Source organism: Rhinoraja longicauda, chromosome 9 (genome assembly GCF_053455715.1).
Source record: "Rhinoraja longicauda isolate Sanriku21f chromosome 9, sRhiLon1.1, whole genome shotgun sequence".
NCBI classification, from domain to species: domain Eukaryota; kingdom Metazoa; phylum Chordata; class Chondrichthyes; order Rajiformes; family Arhynchobatidae; genus Rhinoraja; species Rhinoraja longicauda.
This window is the reverse complement of record NC_135961.1, coordinates 61,193,266-61,211,848: the sequence shown is the minus strand read 5'-3', so window position 1 is coordinate 61,211,848 and position 18,583 is coordinate 61,193,266. Positions and strand designations below refer to the sequence as shown.

General features: G+C 43.5%; 1 protein-coding gene across 2 annotated transcripts in view; it reads right to left on the bottom strand.

The window, feature by feature from the left end:
- Window positions 1-7,286: 7,286 nt before the first annotated feature.
- The window catches only part of LOC144596804 (shieldin complex subunit 1-like), a 62,370-nt gene continuing 51,073 nt past the window's right edge, over window positions 7,287-18,583 (bottom strand). For both annotated transcript variants that reach the window (XM_078405617.1, XM_078405618.1), the window contains exon 3: window positions 7,287-10,198. In XM_078405617.1, the coding sequence (XP_078261743.1) occupies window positions 9,777-10,198 (422 nt within the window). In that variant the 3' untranslated portion in view covers window positions 7,287-9,776. The remainder of the gene's footprint in view (window positions 10,199-18,583) is intronic.

Here is an 18,583-nt window from a genome sequence, read left to right as displayed (position 1 = left end):
CCTGTTCTCCAGAGGCACAACACCCGGGGACCTTTGCACTCCAAGTTTCCTTCCTTTTCTCACCGTCGCCCACCTTCTCCCTTCCAGTACCTCCGGTGTAACAATCTCACTGTAGGACTTGTCGAGGAACGACTCAGTTTCTCTGAGGAACCTGAGGTCATCCACTTGCTTCTCCAGTTCCCCAACACGGTCCTTCAGGAGCTGTACCTGGATACACTTCTCGCACTTGTAGCAGCCAGAGGCACCAGCAGTGTCCCTAACCTCCCACATCCTGCAAGCATCACATTGAATCAACTTGCTTGACATTTCGTTCTTGCGTCTCGCCCTCTCCAGGGTTTGGTGTGGCCTCCTCCCTCAGCCTCCTCGCCGAAGACTCGCAGCCAAAGACTCGCACTGACTCGGCAGGCCAAAGGGCCTGTTTCCGCACTGTATCTCTCAACTAAACTAAGCTAAACGAATGAAACATTAAATACCATGCCCACACTTAAATACAACGCCCGCCTCTCAGCGAGTTCCGCGCCCGTCGCGATGTCGAGTTCTACTTCCATCTCCTCTGCCCCTGGGCCTTTCACTCAGGCAACGAGTTCTCATCTCCCAGTGACGACCCCTTCTCCTGCCTCCAACTTTCCTCCTCCTCGTAGGCTCTCACATTTCCACCCTCGATACACCTTTTTATTTCCAAATGCCAGCGCAACATCAACCGTCTTTTGACTTCTCCACTCCCCTTACCCACTCCAGTCTCACAATCCCTAAACGCATAAGTCCTCCACTCAATCGGGAACAATCCTAATATTGTTCTCAAACCTGGCGACAAAGGAGGTGCTGCTATAGTCTGGCGGGCTGACCTCTACTGCGCTGAGGCCAAATGCCAGATCTGAGACACCTCCTCGTACCTGCTCCTTGGACCATCACGCCGCACACAAACACCCAGGCCACCATCCCCCACCGACCCGATGAGTTACTCCAGCAATTTGCATTTTTCTTTTGCCAACTAGCACCTGCAATTCCATGTTTCTAAATATTAAACACTGTACTTTAAAAGGGTAAAACACTTTTATATTACTGTTTAGTAATATAAGGGGGGGGGGGGGGGAGGGGAGAGGGGAGGGAGAGGGGGGAGGAGAGGGTGCTGCACCAATGCAGGAGAGGTTTGGGCCCAATGGGTCCTCTTGGTCCAGTATCCCTCTAAATCTGTCCATCCATTTACCTGTCTAAATGTTTCTTAAACATTGCAATAGTACCTGCCTCAACTACCTCCTCCATCAGCTCGTTCCATACACCCAACATTCTTTGTGTAAAAAAGCTATCACTTTAATACATTACTCTTTGGTTCGTTTTATAATATATTCACTGGTTGGAGGCAGAAGGTACAAATCATGCAATGACTAGGACAGCTAGTCAGGGGGGCAGCACAGAGGCGCAGCGGTAGAGTTGCTGCCTTACAACCCAGGTTCAATCCTGACTACTGGTGCTGTCCGTACGTTCTCCCTGTGACCGCGTGGGTTTTCTCCAGGTGCTCCGGTTTCCTCCAACACTCCAAAGACGTACAGGTTTGTAGGTTAATTGCTTCTGTTAATTGTGAATTGTTCCTAGTGTGTAGAATAGTGCTAGTGATTGCTGGTCGATGCAGACTCGGTGTGCCGAGGGGCTTGTTTCCACGCTGTAGTACGGGGATCACTGGGCGGCACGGACTTGGAGGGCCGAAAAGGCCTGTTTCCGGCTGTAGATATATGATGATGATGATGATGATATCTAAAGCTTTGCCCATTAGCTGTGCGTATCAGATATTTCTAAGTGTACTGCCATAAATTTCTATTTATTAATGCTAATATATATTGCTAGTGGGTTAGGATTCCCTCTGTTAATATACAATCAGAAAATAAATATCATCAGGTCATAAGCGATAGGAGCAGAATTAGGCCATTCAAGTCTACTCCGCCATTCAATCATGGCTGATCTATCTCTCCCTCTTAACCCCATTCTCTTGCCTTCTCCCCATAACCCCGGCACCCGTACTAGTCAAGAATCTATCTAACTCTGCCTTAAAAAATCCTGCAATCACTTGGGTGAAAGATTATACAAATAAGTTACAGTTCCTGCTTACCGTAGAAAACAAGAAAACTATCCCAACTGATTAGATTGTAGGAATTTTGGTGCAAGCTGAAATGAGTACCAGGAGGTCGATAACTATTCTGTGCATCTCATTTCCAGGCAGACTATTTAGTATTGGTACAATGTTTTTACTTGAAGTGAAACTGTCTTACTCAAGGATTTTTAACATCTCCCTCTGGCTTCGCATCCTCCTCCTGCCCAGCCGACTGTACATCCTCTTCAAAGATCATCCTATTAACCAGGGAACTTCAAGAGAATTCACTGCAGTGTTAAGACCTCTCAGTGCAAACAGAACAAAGTGGTATTCATTTCATTCTATGCGTGTTACAGGAAAGTAATTAATCCATCTATCGATTGACAATGTAATGGCTACGGTACAGAACATTCTGAAGCCCAATTCATAACAGATCCAATTAGGTACGTCAATACAGATTGGCCAGAGGTATGTTTTTTTTTTCTATTTATTAACACATGGAATTTATTTCTTTGTTAAGCACAGTATACTTGAGCTGTTTTGTCACAATTATGACAGCCATGTTTGCTGAAATATTAGCCGTTAACAAGAAAATTTAAGAGTTGGGTCGGTTGGGATATCACTTTTCACAATGCTAATAAATGACTGGAAATGAATTTTCTCATCTCAACTGATCCGTATTCCTCCATTCCCCGCATGTCCATGTGCCTGTCCAAAGGCCTCTTAAACACCACTATCGTATCTGCCTCCATCACAACCTCTGGCAGTACATTCCAGGCACTTGCCAGTCTCTGTGTAAAAATAACCTGCCCCACACATCTCCTTTAAGCTTTGATCCTATCACCTTAAAGCTATAGCCTTTGACATTTCCACCCTGGGAAGAAAAGTTTTAACTGTCTACCCAGTCATCATTGCTGTCTACCCTGTCAAGGGGGGAGTGAGGGAGGAGAGGATGCTGCTCCACTGCAGGAGAGGTTTGGGCCCAACAGGTCCACTTGGTCTAGTGGTTACTATGTGTGCAGTGCTGTAGCCATTATATTGTAATGGATCCATTGACTATGACATATGTTGTTTTTATCCCTGCTTTCATTTTCCTTCATTGCCTCACCTCCTTTCCTCACAGTCTTAATTTACAGCCTCGTACATATCGAAGATTTTTGATTAATTTAAGTCTGAACACTTGAATACCCCATAATGTTTGTTTGGTTTGTTTTGGAGATACAGCATAGTAACAGACCATTCGGCTCACTAGGCCTTGCCTGATCAGTGACCACCTGTATACTCGGCCCCCTACCCACTAGGGACAATTTACAGAGATGCAAATACAGACCTACAAACCTGTAAATCTTTGGAGCGTGGGAAGAAACCGGGGCACCCAGAGAAAACCCACATGGTCACAGGGAGAACGTGCAAACTCCATACTGACAGCACCTGTAGTCAGGATTGAACCCAGGCCTCTGGCGCTGTAAGGCAGCAAGTCTACCACTGCGCCAGTGTGCCGCCCCAATACCCCATAGAGTTGGCCATTCCAATATTGCCAGCCAAGCCGTCAATTGCCAAGGCCTTAAGCTCTAGTATAAGAAGTATGGATGTACGTCATGCAACCTCCCCAAGACTGCTCTGCCATTCAATAAGATCATGGCTAACCTGTTTGTTGGCCTCCCTGCCAATCCCCATAACCACTGATTCACCATTAGTATGAAATGTATCACGGCCGTCAATATACAGCTCTGGGGAGTAAATGCAACCATCCACATACTTCTTAAGCCATGAAAAACATGCAAAATGTTGGAGTAACTCAGCAGGTCAGGCAGCATCTCTGGAGAACATGAACGTTTGGGTTGGGACCCTTCTTCAGACTCTGTCTTCCTTTCCTAATGAAATCTATGATATCCTAACTCCATCATTTGCTATAATATCATCTCCTGAGGCTTGGTGTCTTACTGAGTTTGATAAAGTGCCTTGGGATTTAATAATGACAATGAAAACATTAACAAGGAAATGTTGTTGTTGTAAACGCGGTGTAAAACTCTCAAGATATTTATTTCTTTGTCCAGATGAAAGGAAGAAAATGCCAACGAAGAAAAGTACTTCCTTTTTACACATAGGCTTGAAGATTTAATGCTCTTCATAGAAGCATGCACTGTGGAGAAGGGGAGATAAGGGGATAATATGGGGAGAAACGACAGGTAAACTCAGAGGGTGTGGTGAACTAATTAATAAATTGGAATGGTAGCAAAGGAATTAACAAGCAATCCAACTGAATTGTACTGGTAAATTGCCGAAATTACGATATGACTTTTGAGAAGACAACTGCTGCCTAACCTGTTGAGTTACTTCAGCACTTTGTGTCTTTTTTTTGTAAACCAGCATCTATAGTTTCTTGTTTCCACAAGATAATACTGATTGTTTTAACAATCTGAAAGTATGTTCAAATCCCACCTGTGGCAGCTGAGGAATTTAACTATTATTAGTAATCTGGGATTAAATAAATTGGTTGGAAATTCCAAATTATAATTTGATTCACTAATGCTTCCAGGGTCAGAAATCGTTTATCAGTTTAGTCCATGATACTATGACAATAGACAATAGGTGCAGGAGTACGCCATTCGGCCCTTCGAGCCAGCACCACCATTCAATGTGATCATGGCTGATCATTCTCAGTCAGTACCCCGTTCCTGCCTTCTCCCCATACCCCTGACTCCGCTACCTGCCGAGCTCTATCTAGCTCTCTCTTGAATGCATTCAGAGAATTGGCCTCCACTGCCTTCTGAGGCAGAGAATTCCACAGATTTACAACTCTCTTACTAAAAATGTTTTTCCTCATCTCCGTTCTAAATGGCTTACCCCTTATTCTTAAACGGTGGCCCCTGGTTCTGGACTCCCCAACATTATATGTTTCGATAAGATCCCCTCTCATCCTTCTAAGTTCCAGTGTATACAAGCCAAGCCCATTCTGATGAAATGTCATTGATGTGAAACATTACCTCTGTTTCTCCCTCCACAGATAATGAGATCGCCAGCGTTTTCTGTTCTACTTTACATTTACATTCAGATTAGTTTATTCAAATAGTTCATAGTCATGTGCAATGTAGTTGCTTGTTTGAATACATTTCCAGTATGGCGAGGCTTGTGTTGTTTAGACTGTAACGTTATGTGCCTGACAACAATGGTTCAGTAGGTCACCCAGCTGTGTCAAGAGTACAATGGTCTTCCACTAAGGAGTATGTGTAGGAAGGAACTGCAGATGCTGATTTACACCGAAGATAGACACAAAATGTTAAAATAACTCGGTGGGACAGGCAGCATCTCTGGATAGAAGGAATGGGTGATGTTTCGGGTTGTAACCCTTCTGTGGACCTGTGGGTCCTTCTGTGGACCACACTATGTACCTGTGTTTCAAGGACAAAACACAACCTTCTCCAGTAGATAAACATTAAAACACTAGCATTCTCAATTGAAAAATGAAAAATCATTAAATGAAATTGATCACAGTCTGTGATTCAACCCATCAATAATAATTTTTGGAAACAAGGAACTGGAGGAGGTTTACAAGAATGATCCCAGGAATTAGTAGGTTAACATACGATGAGCGTTTGACGGCACTGGGCCTGTACTCGCTGGAGTTGAGAAGAATGAGGGGGGACCTCATTGAAACGTACAGAATAGTGAATGGCTTGGATAGAGTGGATGAGGAGAGGATGTTTTCACGAGTGGGAGAGTCTAGGATTAGAGGTCATAGCCTCAGAATTAAAGGACGTTATTTTAGGAAGGAGATGAGGAAGAATTTCTTTGGTCAGAGTGTGGTGAGTCTGTGGAATTCTTTGCCACAGAAAGCTGTGGAGGCAAAGTCAGTGGATATATTTAATGCAGAGATAGATAGATTCTTGATTAGTACGGGTGCCAGAGGTTATGGGGAGAAGGCAGGAGAATGGGGTTATCAGGGAGAGATAGATCAGCCGTGATTGAATGGCGGAGTAGACTTGATGGGCCAAATGGCCTAATTCTGCTCCTATCACTTATGATCTTATGAACTGCAGACGATGGTTTATGAAAGAGGACAAAAAGTGCTGGAGTAACTCAGCGGGTCAGGTAGCATCTCAGGAGGACATGGATAGGCAAAATTTTGAGTCGGGACTTTTCTTCAGTCGCGGGGGGGGGGGGGAGAAAGCTGGAAGAAAGGTGGGGGTGGAATGGGGCAGGACAAAGTCAGGCAAGTGATTGATGGATATAGGTGAGTGGGGGGGGGGGAGGCAGTTGAAACATATAAGATAATTAGGGGATTGGACACATTAGAGGCAGGAAACATGTTCCCAATGTTGGGGGAGTCCAGAACAAGGGGCCACAGTTTAAGAATAAGGGGTAGGCCATTTAGAACGGAGATAAGGAAGAACTTTTTCAGTCAGAGAGTGGTGAAGGTGTGGAATTCTCTGCCTCAGAAGGCAGTGGAGGCCAGTTCGTTGGATGCTTTCAAGAGAGAGCTGGATAGAGCTCTTAAGGATAGCGGAGTGAGGGGGTATGGGGAGAAGGCAGGAACGGGGTACTGATTGAGAGTGATCAGCCATGATCGCATTGAATGGCGGTGCTGGCTCGAAGGGCTGAATGGCCTACTCCTGCACCTATTGTCTATTGTCTATTGTCTATGATTGGACAAAGGTCAGGGATAGGAAGAAGACAAAAGGGTGTGAGAAGTGACATAAATGTGAAGCCAGAGGAAGGGATATAGGTGGAAGGGGACGGAAGAAACGGAAAGGGTCGTTGTTGGTTAGTTACCTAAAATTGGAGAGTTCAATGTTCAATGTTCATGCTGTGTTGGAAAGAACTGCAGATGCTGGTTGAAATCGAAGGTGGACACAAAATGCTGGAGTAACTCAGTGGAACAGGCAGCATCTCTGGAGAGAAAGAATGGGTGACGTTTTGGGTCGAGACCCTCCTTCAGTCTGTTCATGCTATTGGGTTATAAGCTACCCAAGCAGAATGTGAGGTTGCAAGCTACCCAAATGGAAAATCAGCATTCTCAATGACACCAAGTAAGAAAATAAAAAAAATGTCACCAACGATAGATTCCATTCTGGGGATTGAATAAGGAAGGAAAAGGGTTAAAAAGATGTCCATGGAGTACTTATGACTTCACCCATGGTCATGTGTGGTAGCGTGACTTAGCTGGGCTATTTATCGACTTCAGGAATCAAGGCATAAAAACTTCAGCACTTTATTTTTAATTACGGGTGAAAGATTTACGGCCACGGAAAAGAAAATCAAAATAAGCATTATTAGCTACATACATCTTTGCAGCTGGATTGAGAACAATATTCCACGTTGTACAATGGTTCTCTTAAGACACACGGCCTGTTGTTAGTTTATCTCCCTGATCTGTTGCCTGGCCCCTTGGCGATTGCAGCCTCAACTCACTGTGGTAGAATATGGATTTGTAGCTCTCATTTCCCCATACCATGTTTTAAATGTTTAGCTGTGCTAATTAGGAGAGAAACCAGCGGTGTCTCGACTGAGACGGAGAAGGAATGAAGTCATCAACTGTATTGCCTTTGGACATCTCAATGAACGGTTCTAGTGCAGGGAATTTCTAATTTTGTCGGCACAGGAACAGCAGGCTAGAATGGATGTCAAAATGCTGCCGTCGCCATCAGTGGCACAGTGGCGCAGCTGGTAGAGCTGCTGCCTCTCAACGCCGGAGTCCCAGGTTTGATCCCGATCTCAGGTGCTGTCTGTGTGGAGTTTGCACTATCTCCCTGTGACCGCGAGGGTTTCCTCCAGATGCTTCGCTTTCCTCCCACATCTCAAAGAAATGTGAGTGTGTAGGTTAATTGGCCTCCGTAAATTGCCCTCCGAGTGCGTATCGGCTGGAGCGACTAGACTTGTATACGCTGGAATTTAGAAGGACGAGAGGGGATCTTATTGAAACATATAATATTATTAAAGGATTGGACACATTAGAGACAGGAAACATGTTCCCAATGTTCGGGGAGTCCAGAACCAGGGGCCACAGTTTACGAATAAGGGGTAGGCCATTTAGAACGGAGATGAGGAAAAACGTTTTCAGTCAGAGAGTTGTAAATCTGCGGAATTTTCTGCCTCAGAAGGCAGTGGAGGCCAATTCTCTGGATGCTTTCAAGAGAGAGCTAGATAGAGCTCTTAAAGATAGCGGAGTCAGGGGGTATGGGGAGAAGGCAGGAACGGGGTACTGATTGTGAATGATCAGCCATGATCACATTGAATGGCGGTGCTGGCTCGAAGGGCTGAATGGCCTCCTCCTGCACCTATTGTCTATTGTCTATTGTAGGTGAGTGGATGCAAAAGTGGGATAACCTTACTGTGTGAAAGGATCATCGATTGTCGCCATGGGCTCAGTGGACACATCAGCCACCCTCCAATTTTCCAATACCTCTCCTGGGACTAAAGATCTCTTTCGGAGCCCCTGCAATTTCTTCCCTTCTCATCAATATTAATAAAAGCAAAAAAAGGAGCAGCCATGTTCTTTGATACTACAGCATCTGATTAAAAAATAACTTGGTTGATAATCCAATTTTTACATAATCCAACTTTGCTTCATATTTCAAAGCATAGTAAACACATCTATTAATAGATGAAGCACTGTATTTTCTTCAACAATATTATAAATACAACAAATTTCCACTAATTGCGGATAATGCATAAATTCCTAGGGGTCAATGGAAATCTTATACCTTGTCGCACTTCCCACTTACAAATGGCCAACTGATTATCATTATTGTTGGTGGATTAGACCTTTCACTCTAGTTGCAAAATTAATTAACTAGCAGAGCCTGTTTTGCTTGTTTTATTGAAAAGGTAACTGTGCAATCAAAGAAATGGGCATTCTATTATCATTGGAATTATTCCACAGTTACAAAACAAGTCACAAATACATCTGAAGAAGGGTCCCGACCCAAAATGTCATCTATCCATGTTCTCCAGAGATGCTGCATGACCCATGCTTGAGTTACTCAAGCACTTTGTCTTTTTTTGTAAACCAACATCTGCAGTTCCTTGTTTCTTCTCATTAATATTTAAATTGCTGATAAGATAAACTCCCAAAATTACGATTCATACATTCATAAGTGATAGGAGCAGAATTAGGCTATTCGGCCTATCAAGTCTACTCCGCCATTCAATCGTGGCTGATCTATCTTTCCCTCTTAACCCCATTCTCCTACCTTCTCCCCATAACCTCTACCATCCGTACTAACCCGTACTAATGATTTCAGATGTTTTTCAATGAAATAAAATGTAAGTCTTGATACCACACTTGGTTGCAGTAGGGCCAAATATTTAAGCCCTCTTCTGTTAGGTTAACGGAAATACAAGTAGATAATGCTAACCCTGGATCTCAGGTAACGTAACCTCCAAACTTGCCTGCATGACCTTGCGGAACCTTGTGCAAGGCCTTGCTAACATCCGTGGAGAGACCATCTACTGGACTACCGCCATCAACCCTCTTGGAAAAGTCATAAAAATCAAAAAACTATCAAATTGGTGAAAGAACAACTGATAACATTATTATAAAAGTTGTGAGGAAGGGTCTCGACCCGAGACGTCACCCATTCCTTCTCTCCAGAGATGCTGCCTGTCCCGCTGAGTTGCTCCAGCTTTTTGTGTCCTAATAAAAGTTGGTTTTCTGCATCTGCCCGATGTTTAAACCATGTGTAGTTCTTCACTTTGAAATCTCCTGTTGTATAAAACTGACAACGTCCTGTGAGAGTCCTGGCAAGGGGTGGAATTCTGCGGAATGACGAGCAAAATTGGCCGAGGAGCAGAAATGCTCATTGATATCATTCCCTTGCTTGAAAATGTCAGGACCATGTGTGTGAAACAGGACTAGCGCCATTTGAAAGCTTCGAATGAGATACTGGCCACCCTGCTCTTGTTTCAATTGTGAAATTCTTGAGGACAACAGATGTGCAATTTTTTCTGAGAGAGGGTTAGACTCCAAAGACTTCCTTTGTTCTGCGTCCTTAAAAAAATCTCCCATCGTTTGTGTGATGCCAATACATTGCTGGTTATCTTCATCGCTGCGCTGCAACTCTGAATCTTCAACTGAGGCAATGCCCTCTTCACAATTCGGATGGTCTGAATCTGCGGAAGACATTACTAGTTAACAGTTTTAATTTTCATTCTCGCCTTAATAATTTAAAATCTCAGTATGAACATGCGAAAGCTAACTTCACATTATAAACATCAACTTCACTTTTTCATTTTGTTCATGAAAAATCATCTTAGACTCATTGCTATAATTTGTTGGAAAAAAAACCTCTACAAATTTCTTTAAAAATGGAATACACCTGGACAGAAAAATATGCTTCGGAATTGCTTCAGAGCATGTAAACTGTTTCCATACCCGAGATAGAGCAGATGTGGAGAGGATTATTTTATTTTACTTTAGTTTAGTTTAATTTGGTTTAGTTTTGTTTGGAGATACAGCATGGAAACAGGCCCACCGAGTCTTTGCCGCCCTGCGATCACCGCACACTAACGCTATGCTACACACACATAAGGGACAATTTACAATCATACCAAGCCAATTAGCCTGCAAACCTGTACGTCTTTGGAGCTTGGTTGGAAACCGGAGCTCCCGGAGAAAACCCACGCAGGTCACGGGGGAACGTACAAACTCCATACAGACAAGCACCCGTGGTCAGGATCGAACCCGGGTCTCTGACGCTGTTAGACAACAAATCTACCACTGCGCCACCATGCCGCCCTTTTTTATTTTTTATTTTTTTGTTTTCTTGGTTAGAACAAAAAGTTAAACGTTAAAAAAGTTAAATTCTTGCTTAAAAAAATTTAAATCATAGTTTGAACATGCAAAAGCTAACTTCACATTATAATCATCAACTTCACTTCTTATTTTGTTCATGTAAAATAATCTTAGATTCATTGACATCATTTGTTGAAAAAACCCTGTAAAAATTACATTATAAATTTAATACACCCGGACAGCAAAATAAAAATATTTTACTCTGTGGTAGATGTTATTGTAAAATGCCCTTTGTGTTTCCTTTATGTCAAGCCTAAATAGACATTTAATATGCCATTTGACACTACAATCTTGATCTCATTTTTAAAATTAATTAAATGATCCTAATTAATAAGAATTAATTGTTGGCTTAGTGTAGAGTCATACATCGTGGAAACAGTCCCCTCAGACCAACATGTCCCATCTACACTGGTCCCACCTGCCTGCGTTTGGCCCATCTCCCTCTAAACCTGTCCTATCCATGTACAGGTCTATATGTTTAAACATTTGCAGTTTATGCTTTATGTTTATGTTTGTTAAACATGTAGATATACTAAATGAGGATGGGTCGACATACAATTGAATAAACAAGAGAGGGTTTCAATAAAAATGTAGGAATGTAGATGTGGGAGATTTAGATTTAGTTAGATTTAGCTCTTAGGGCTAAAGGAATCAAGGTATGTGGGGTAAAAGCAGGAACAGGGTACTGATTTTAAATGATCAGCCATGATCATATTGAATGGCGGTGCTGGCTCGATGGGCCGAATGGCCTACTCCTGCACCTATTTTTCTATGTTTTTCTATGAAATTGGCAGGTTAAATGCTGCGAAACTGGTTCAATCGGATGGAGAGTCTGGACCTAAAGGATATTATCTGAAGATAAGAAGTCAGCCTCTTGAGACTGAAATGAAGAGAAATTTATTTATTCAGAGAGTTGAAACTATTTGGAATTCTGCACTGCATATGGAAGTTCTGTCACTGAGTATTTTCTAATTGAGAAGCAGAGCTCGAAAGCTGTTGAGGGAGATGGTGGCAAACCAAATCCTAGAACTGGGATCGGCCGTGAGACTGAACGGCAGAGTGGGCTTGAGGGATCATTGTGTCGAGTGACGAGTGTCCTAATCGCTGTTCAGTTTCTTACAGTGTTAAATATGGATTGCTCCGTCCACTTTGTGAATGTGGACTTTAACAGCATAAAATGACAACCAAGTGCACCATAAAAACTACGTGAATTAGTCACTGTGCATTGGTTACTGTTACCCAATGTTTCCACTCACAGACCATTAGACGAAAGAAAAGCACGTGTATAAAATCATTAATTATGTAATCATGTCTTACAGGCAGAGTAGAACATGGAGCAGTACAGCACAAGAAGGGGCCCTTCGGCCCACAATGTCTGTGCCGCACGCGATGCAACGTTCCCTCATCTACCCATACATAATCCATATCCCGCTATTCCCTGCATATCCATGTGCGTATCCAAAAGTCTCTCAGACACCACCATTGCATCTGCCTCCACTACTATCCCTGCCAGTGTGATCCAGGCACTCAACACCCTCCGAGTGAAATAAACTTGCCCCGCACATCTCCCTTCAACTTGCTCCTCTCATCTTAAAACTATGCCCTCTCGTATCAGATTTTTCCATCCTGAGAAAAAAGATCTGACTGCCGACAAAGATATGGGAGAAACCAATTTTCAGCTCGTACATGCTTTCTACGTTTATTGTTAGATAGAGCTCTGGGGGTAGTGGAACCAAGGGATATGGGGAGAAGATGGGCACAGCCTCAGCATAAAAGGATATACGTTTAGAATGGAGATGAGGGGGAATTGCTTTTGCCAGAGGATGGTGAATCTGGAATTCATTGCCACGGACGGCGGTGGAGGTCAAGTCATTGGGTATTTTTGAAGTGGAGATTGATCGGTTCTTGATTAGTAAGGGTGTCAAAAGTTACGGGGAGAAGGCAGTTGAATGGGATTGAGTAGAAAAATCACAGATCTACCATGATCGAATGGCGCAGCAGACTCGATGGGCTTTATCCCGTCCCCCTGACATCAGTCTGAAGAAGGGTCTCGACCCGAAACGTCACCCATTCATTCTCTCCCGAGATGCTGCCTGACCTGCTGAGTTACTCCAGCATTTTGTGAATAAAAACCTTCGATTTGTACCAGCATCTGCAGTTTTCTTATACTACTCGATGGGCTGAACCTACTATTTCTGCTCCTAAGTCTTATGATACTCAACATTCTGAAAATAATGTGGAATAAAGCAAATGTCTCAAACGACAGAATGCAAAGGAGGTCCATTGCATTTACAATTATTTCTTTGAAGTAAATGAGGGAGAAAGAGATTGTCATTTTTCTGTCCCCACTCTTTGTGTATTTTATCCTTGAACACGCCATGATTAATATTCAGCTACATCTGAACTTTAGCGTCACTGTGAAACCTACTCGTTAGAGGCAGTAATTACATCCAAACTGTACACTTGTCTTTTTCTGCAGTGCTTCAGAAACATACGACTGCACTGGGCAACTTGTTGCATGGAAAAATAGGCACAATGACAGACTTAAGCAAGCCTCAAATCGTACAATGGCACTCAGATTATACTCTAGCATCAAAATAATTAACAGCTGAAAAGCACACAGCCTCAGTACAATGATCGGGATCGACCCATAATATGTGCACTGTGCACATATTATTCATAGTCTGAACCTTGAAAACTGAGAAGCAATGAATTATGCACAATACCCTGGGGGAATCAGAACTGAATTAATATTTCACTCTGTCAAGAGGAATGGCTTTTATTTTGCGCAAAGAGAATTCTGTGACAAGGCAAATGTGTTCTTTATCTTGAGGCTGTCCAAAAATTATTAGAAGTTTTAGCTTGCAAGAAATAAATAGTTCTTTGTTTGTAATCGAACCAAATCCAATCTGGCAATCTGGAGCGCATATTTAAGAATGAGTGCAGTCCCCCTTCACATTTGTTTTTCCTCTCTTCACTGCAAATTGGCTGCAGATGCACATCGAAGGAATAAACTCAATCAACATCTTTCAGATGCCTGCACCGATGAAAGGCAGAGTAGATGTTATAACTTCAAATAAGCAGCAAAAGTTATTCAAATGTCACAGCTACTGATTCTGATCTGGTAAAAACTACTCAAGGTTTCAATGTTGACGTAAGGAACTGCAGATGCTGGTCTACAAAAAAAACACACACAATCTGCTGGAGTAGACTTTAGATTTTAGAGATACAGAGCGGCAATAGACAATAGACAATAGGTGCAGGAGGAGGCCATTCGGCCCTTTGAGCCAGCACCGCCATTCAATGTGATCATGGCTGATCATTCTCAATCACTACCCCGTTCCTACCTTCTCCCCATACCCCCTGACTCCGCTATCCTTAAGAGCTCCATCTAGCTCTCTCTTGAATGCATTCAGAGAATTGGCCTCCACTGCCTTCTGAGGCAGAGAATTCCACAGATTCACAACTCTCTGACTGAAAAAGGTCTTCCTCATCTCAGTTCTAAATGGCCTACCCCTTATTCTTAAACTGTGGCCCCTTGTTCTGGACTCCCCCAGCATTGGGAACATGTTTCCTGCCTCTAACGTGTCCAACCCCTTAATAATCTTATACGTTTCGATAAGATCTACTCTCATCCTTCTAAATTCCAGTGTATACAAGCCTAGTCGCTCCAGTCTTTCAACATATGATAGTCCCGCCATTCCGGGAATTAACCTAGTAAACCTACGCTGCATGCCCTCAATAGCAAGAATATCCTTCCTCAAATTTGGAAACCAAAACTGCACACAGTACTCCAGGTGCGGTCTCACTAGGGCCCTGTACGACTGCAGAAGTACCTCTTTGCTCCTATACTCAACTCCTCTTGTTATGAAGGCCAACATTCCATTGGCTTTCTTCACTGCCTGCTGTACCTGCATGCTTCCTTTCAGTGACTGATGCACTAGGACAGAATCCGCGCCGATCAGCGATCACCCCATACACTAACACTATCCTACACGCTAGGGACAATTTACAATTTTGAGAAGCCAATTAACCTATACACCTGTAAGTCTTTGGAGTGTGGGAGGAAATGGGAGCACCCGGAGAAAACCCACGTGGTCACAGGGAGGACGTACACACTCCGTACAGACAGCACCTGGAGTCAGGGTCGAATCCGGGTCCCTGGTGCTGTAAGGCAGCAACTCTACCGCGGAGCCACTGTGGGATGGCGGGACTTTCATATGAAGAAAGACTGGATAGACTAGGCTTGTACTCGCTGGAATTTAGAAGACTGAGGGGGGATCTTATAGAAACATATAAAATTCTTAAGGGGTTGGAGAGGCTAGATGCGGGAAGATTGTTCCCGATGTTGGGGGAGTCCAGAACAAGGGGTCACAGCTTAAGGATAAGGGGGAAGTCTTTTAGGACCGAGATGAGAAAACATTTCTTCACACAGAGAGTGGTGAGTCTGTGGAATTCTCTGTCACAGAAGGTAGTTGAGGCCAGTTCATTGGCTATATTTAAGAGGGAGTTAGATGTGGCCCTTGTGGCTAAAGGGATCAGGGGGTATGGAGAGAAGGCAGGTACGGGTTACTGAGCTGGATGATCAGCCATGATCATATTGAATGGCGGTGCAGGCTCGAAGGGCCGAATGGCCTACTCCTGCACCTATTTTCTATGTTTCTATGTTTCTATGTGCCGCCCCTTTGTGAGTAACTCATCTCTGGTCAGGCAGCACCTCTAAAAGGCATGGATAGGAATTATTTCGAATCGGGACCCTTCTTCAGACAGTTTTAATCATGTTTTGGTCCTTTTCTTTTTTTTCAATCTACTCTCAGCATGTTTTCATGTTTTGCCCGCAAAGCCTTCTTGAATCAGACAGGAGTTGGATAATTGAGGATCAGGACGAGACTGCAGTGATCTTTGCCTCACTACATGTTTCGGAGACCTGAGGTACATAGAGCAAGCACCGTAAGGGACTGGAAAGATACCATCAAATCAGTCTCTGCAAAGTTCCCCAAATGCACTGGAACTATCTGTGTCTTTTCCCTGGCCAAACTCCTGGCATTGTGGCTCCATCAGCTCTACTGCAATCACATCATTTTCACCCCAATACCAGTTTCCTAAAGCAGACGTGTAGAAAGGAACTGAGACTAATTTACCCTGAAGATAGACGCAGAAAGCTGGAGTAACTCAGCGGGTCAGGCTGGGACTGTCTGAAGAAGGGTCTCGACCCGAATCGTCACTTATTCCTTTCCTCCAGAGATGCTGCCTGACCCGCTGAGTTACTCCAACTGTTTGTGTCTAACCTCCATTCATGCATTCCATCAGAGCAAGAAAGCGAATAGAAAGAAAATAAATTAAAGGAACTCGGAAATAGGGTGGTACAGCAGCATAGCTGGTAGAGTTGTTGCCTCACAGCGCCAGAGTGTGGAGTTCAATCCTGACCTCGGGTGCCGTTTGTGTGGAGTTTGCAACTTGTTCTCCCTGAGGGTTTCCTACGCAAGCTCCAATTTTCTCTCACATCCAAAAGACGTGCCGGTTTGAAGGTGAGTTGGACTCTGTAAATTGCTGCCAATGTGTGGGGAGTTGTTGAGAAACAGTGGCCCGTCTCGGCAGGTCCCTCTCCATCTCGGCGGCCTGCTGCCGGGTCCCTCTTCGTTCACGGATGGTTCTGCAGCTTTGAATGTGAACGTGCAACGCACGATGCCGAAAACCAACACCCAATTAAACAATTTTCTTCTGAGATACCGTCTCTATTTAACCATCTCTTGTTTTCTTTCAAGCCACCAACTGATGCTTTCAGTGTTGATTCAGTCTGAAGAAGGGTCTCGACCCGAAACGTCGCCCATTCCTTCTCTCCTGAGATGCTGTCTGACCTGCTGAGTTACTCCAGCATTTTGTGAATAAATACCTTTGATTTGTACCAGCATCTGCAGTTATTTTCTTGCACTTTCAGTGTTGATGATTGCTGCACACTCTTGAGCAGTCTAAAACTTCTGAACTGTAAATCCATTTAATCTGCCAGGCAGCACAATCTCATTCCCAGTAGTGTTAGAAATGACATTTCATATATTTCTAGAGGGCACAAAAGCACACCACAAAGCTGACAGCGTTGTTTAATAGAGCAGAATGGAATCGGCGTGGGAGCTGAAAGGACATAATTAATTAGCAAAGCTGAGTTTCATATAATAAAAAAATTGTCTGCTTCATCCGACTGAATTTATTCAAATGCATTTCTCAACTCTATTGCAATCGATGCAAAATACAGCATTAGGCCCCTCAGGTAGTAATGAAATAAATAGATAGAATTTGTGTCGGAAGGAACTGCAGACGTTGGTTTAAACCGAAGATAGACACCAAAAGTTGGTATCACAAAATGCTGGAGTAACTCAGCAGGTCAGGCAGCATCTCTGGAGAGAAGGAATGGGTGACTTTTCAACCCGAAACGTCACCCATTCCTTCTCTCCAGAGATGCTGCCTGACCTGCTGAGTTACTCCAGCATTTTGTGATACCTTCGATTTGTACCAGCATCTGCAGTCATTTTCCTACACAAAATGCTGGAGTAACTCAGCGGGTCAGGCAGCATCTGCGGAGAAGAGAAAAAGGTGACGTTTCAGGCCGAACCCCTTCTTTAGACTGGGGGTCAGGGGAAAGGGAAACGAGATATATAGAATGATATAGAACAAATGAATGAAAGATATGCAAAAAAGTAACGATGATCAGGGAAACGGTCCATTGTTGGCTGTGGGCTAGGTGTTCACGAGTTATACAGACAACAAAACTCACCGGGATGACAGTGTGGTCGAAGAATAAATGTTTGTCAGGGCGCTATGAAAAATCCACACTCTTCAAATAACAACAATAGATCTTTCTCATGCTTTGTGGGGAAGTGGAGCCATGGTGTAACAATCAAACAGAAAGTTGGCATTTCAATGCTGAAATGAAACGCAATCCACATCATGTTCCTGGAATAAGGGTTGAACGCATAATCTACTGACTCAGAGGAATACACTAATATAAGACAGGCACTGTTAGGCTCTATTCAGTGAGGCATGAATTCGGGAGTGAGCTAGGAAAGCTGAATATTTCAAGCTAAATATTTAGTTCAGAGATACAGCGAGGAAACAGGCCCTTTGGCCCACCACGTCTACGCTGACCATTGATCGCCCATTCACACTAGTTCCATGTTATCCTACTTTCACATCGTACGCATTAGGGGCAACAGTAGCATAACATCCCAACTTTTATACTCAACACCTGGAATGATGAAGACCAATGTCCCAAATCCCTTCTCTACCACCCTATCTACCTGGGACATTGCTTTCTTGAACCATGTAACTAACAAATAAGCATATATGCATTTGTTATCTGCCACTATAAACCGATTCATAAGCAGATTCATAAGCAGATTTGCAACCTGAATATTTCTTTCTCACTTTCATGATAAACATTGCCTTAGATTGATTTTTCAGTTCAACTTTATGTGATTTAGTTTAGTTTAGTTTAGAGATACAGTGTGGAAATAAGCCCTTTGGCCCACTGAGTCCATGCCGACCATCGATCTCCCGAACACTAGTTCCATCATACACACTTGGGGCAATTTACAGGAGCCAATTAACCCACAAAGCCGCATGTCTTTGGAATGTGGGAGGAAACCAGAGCACCAGGAAAAAATACACAAGGTCACAGGGAGAACATGCAAACTCCAGACAGACAGCAC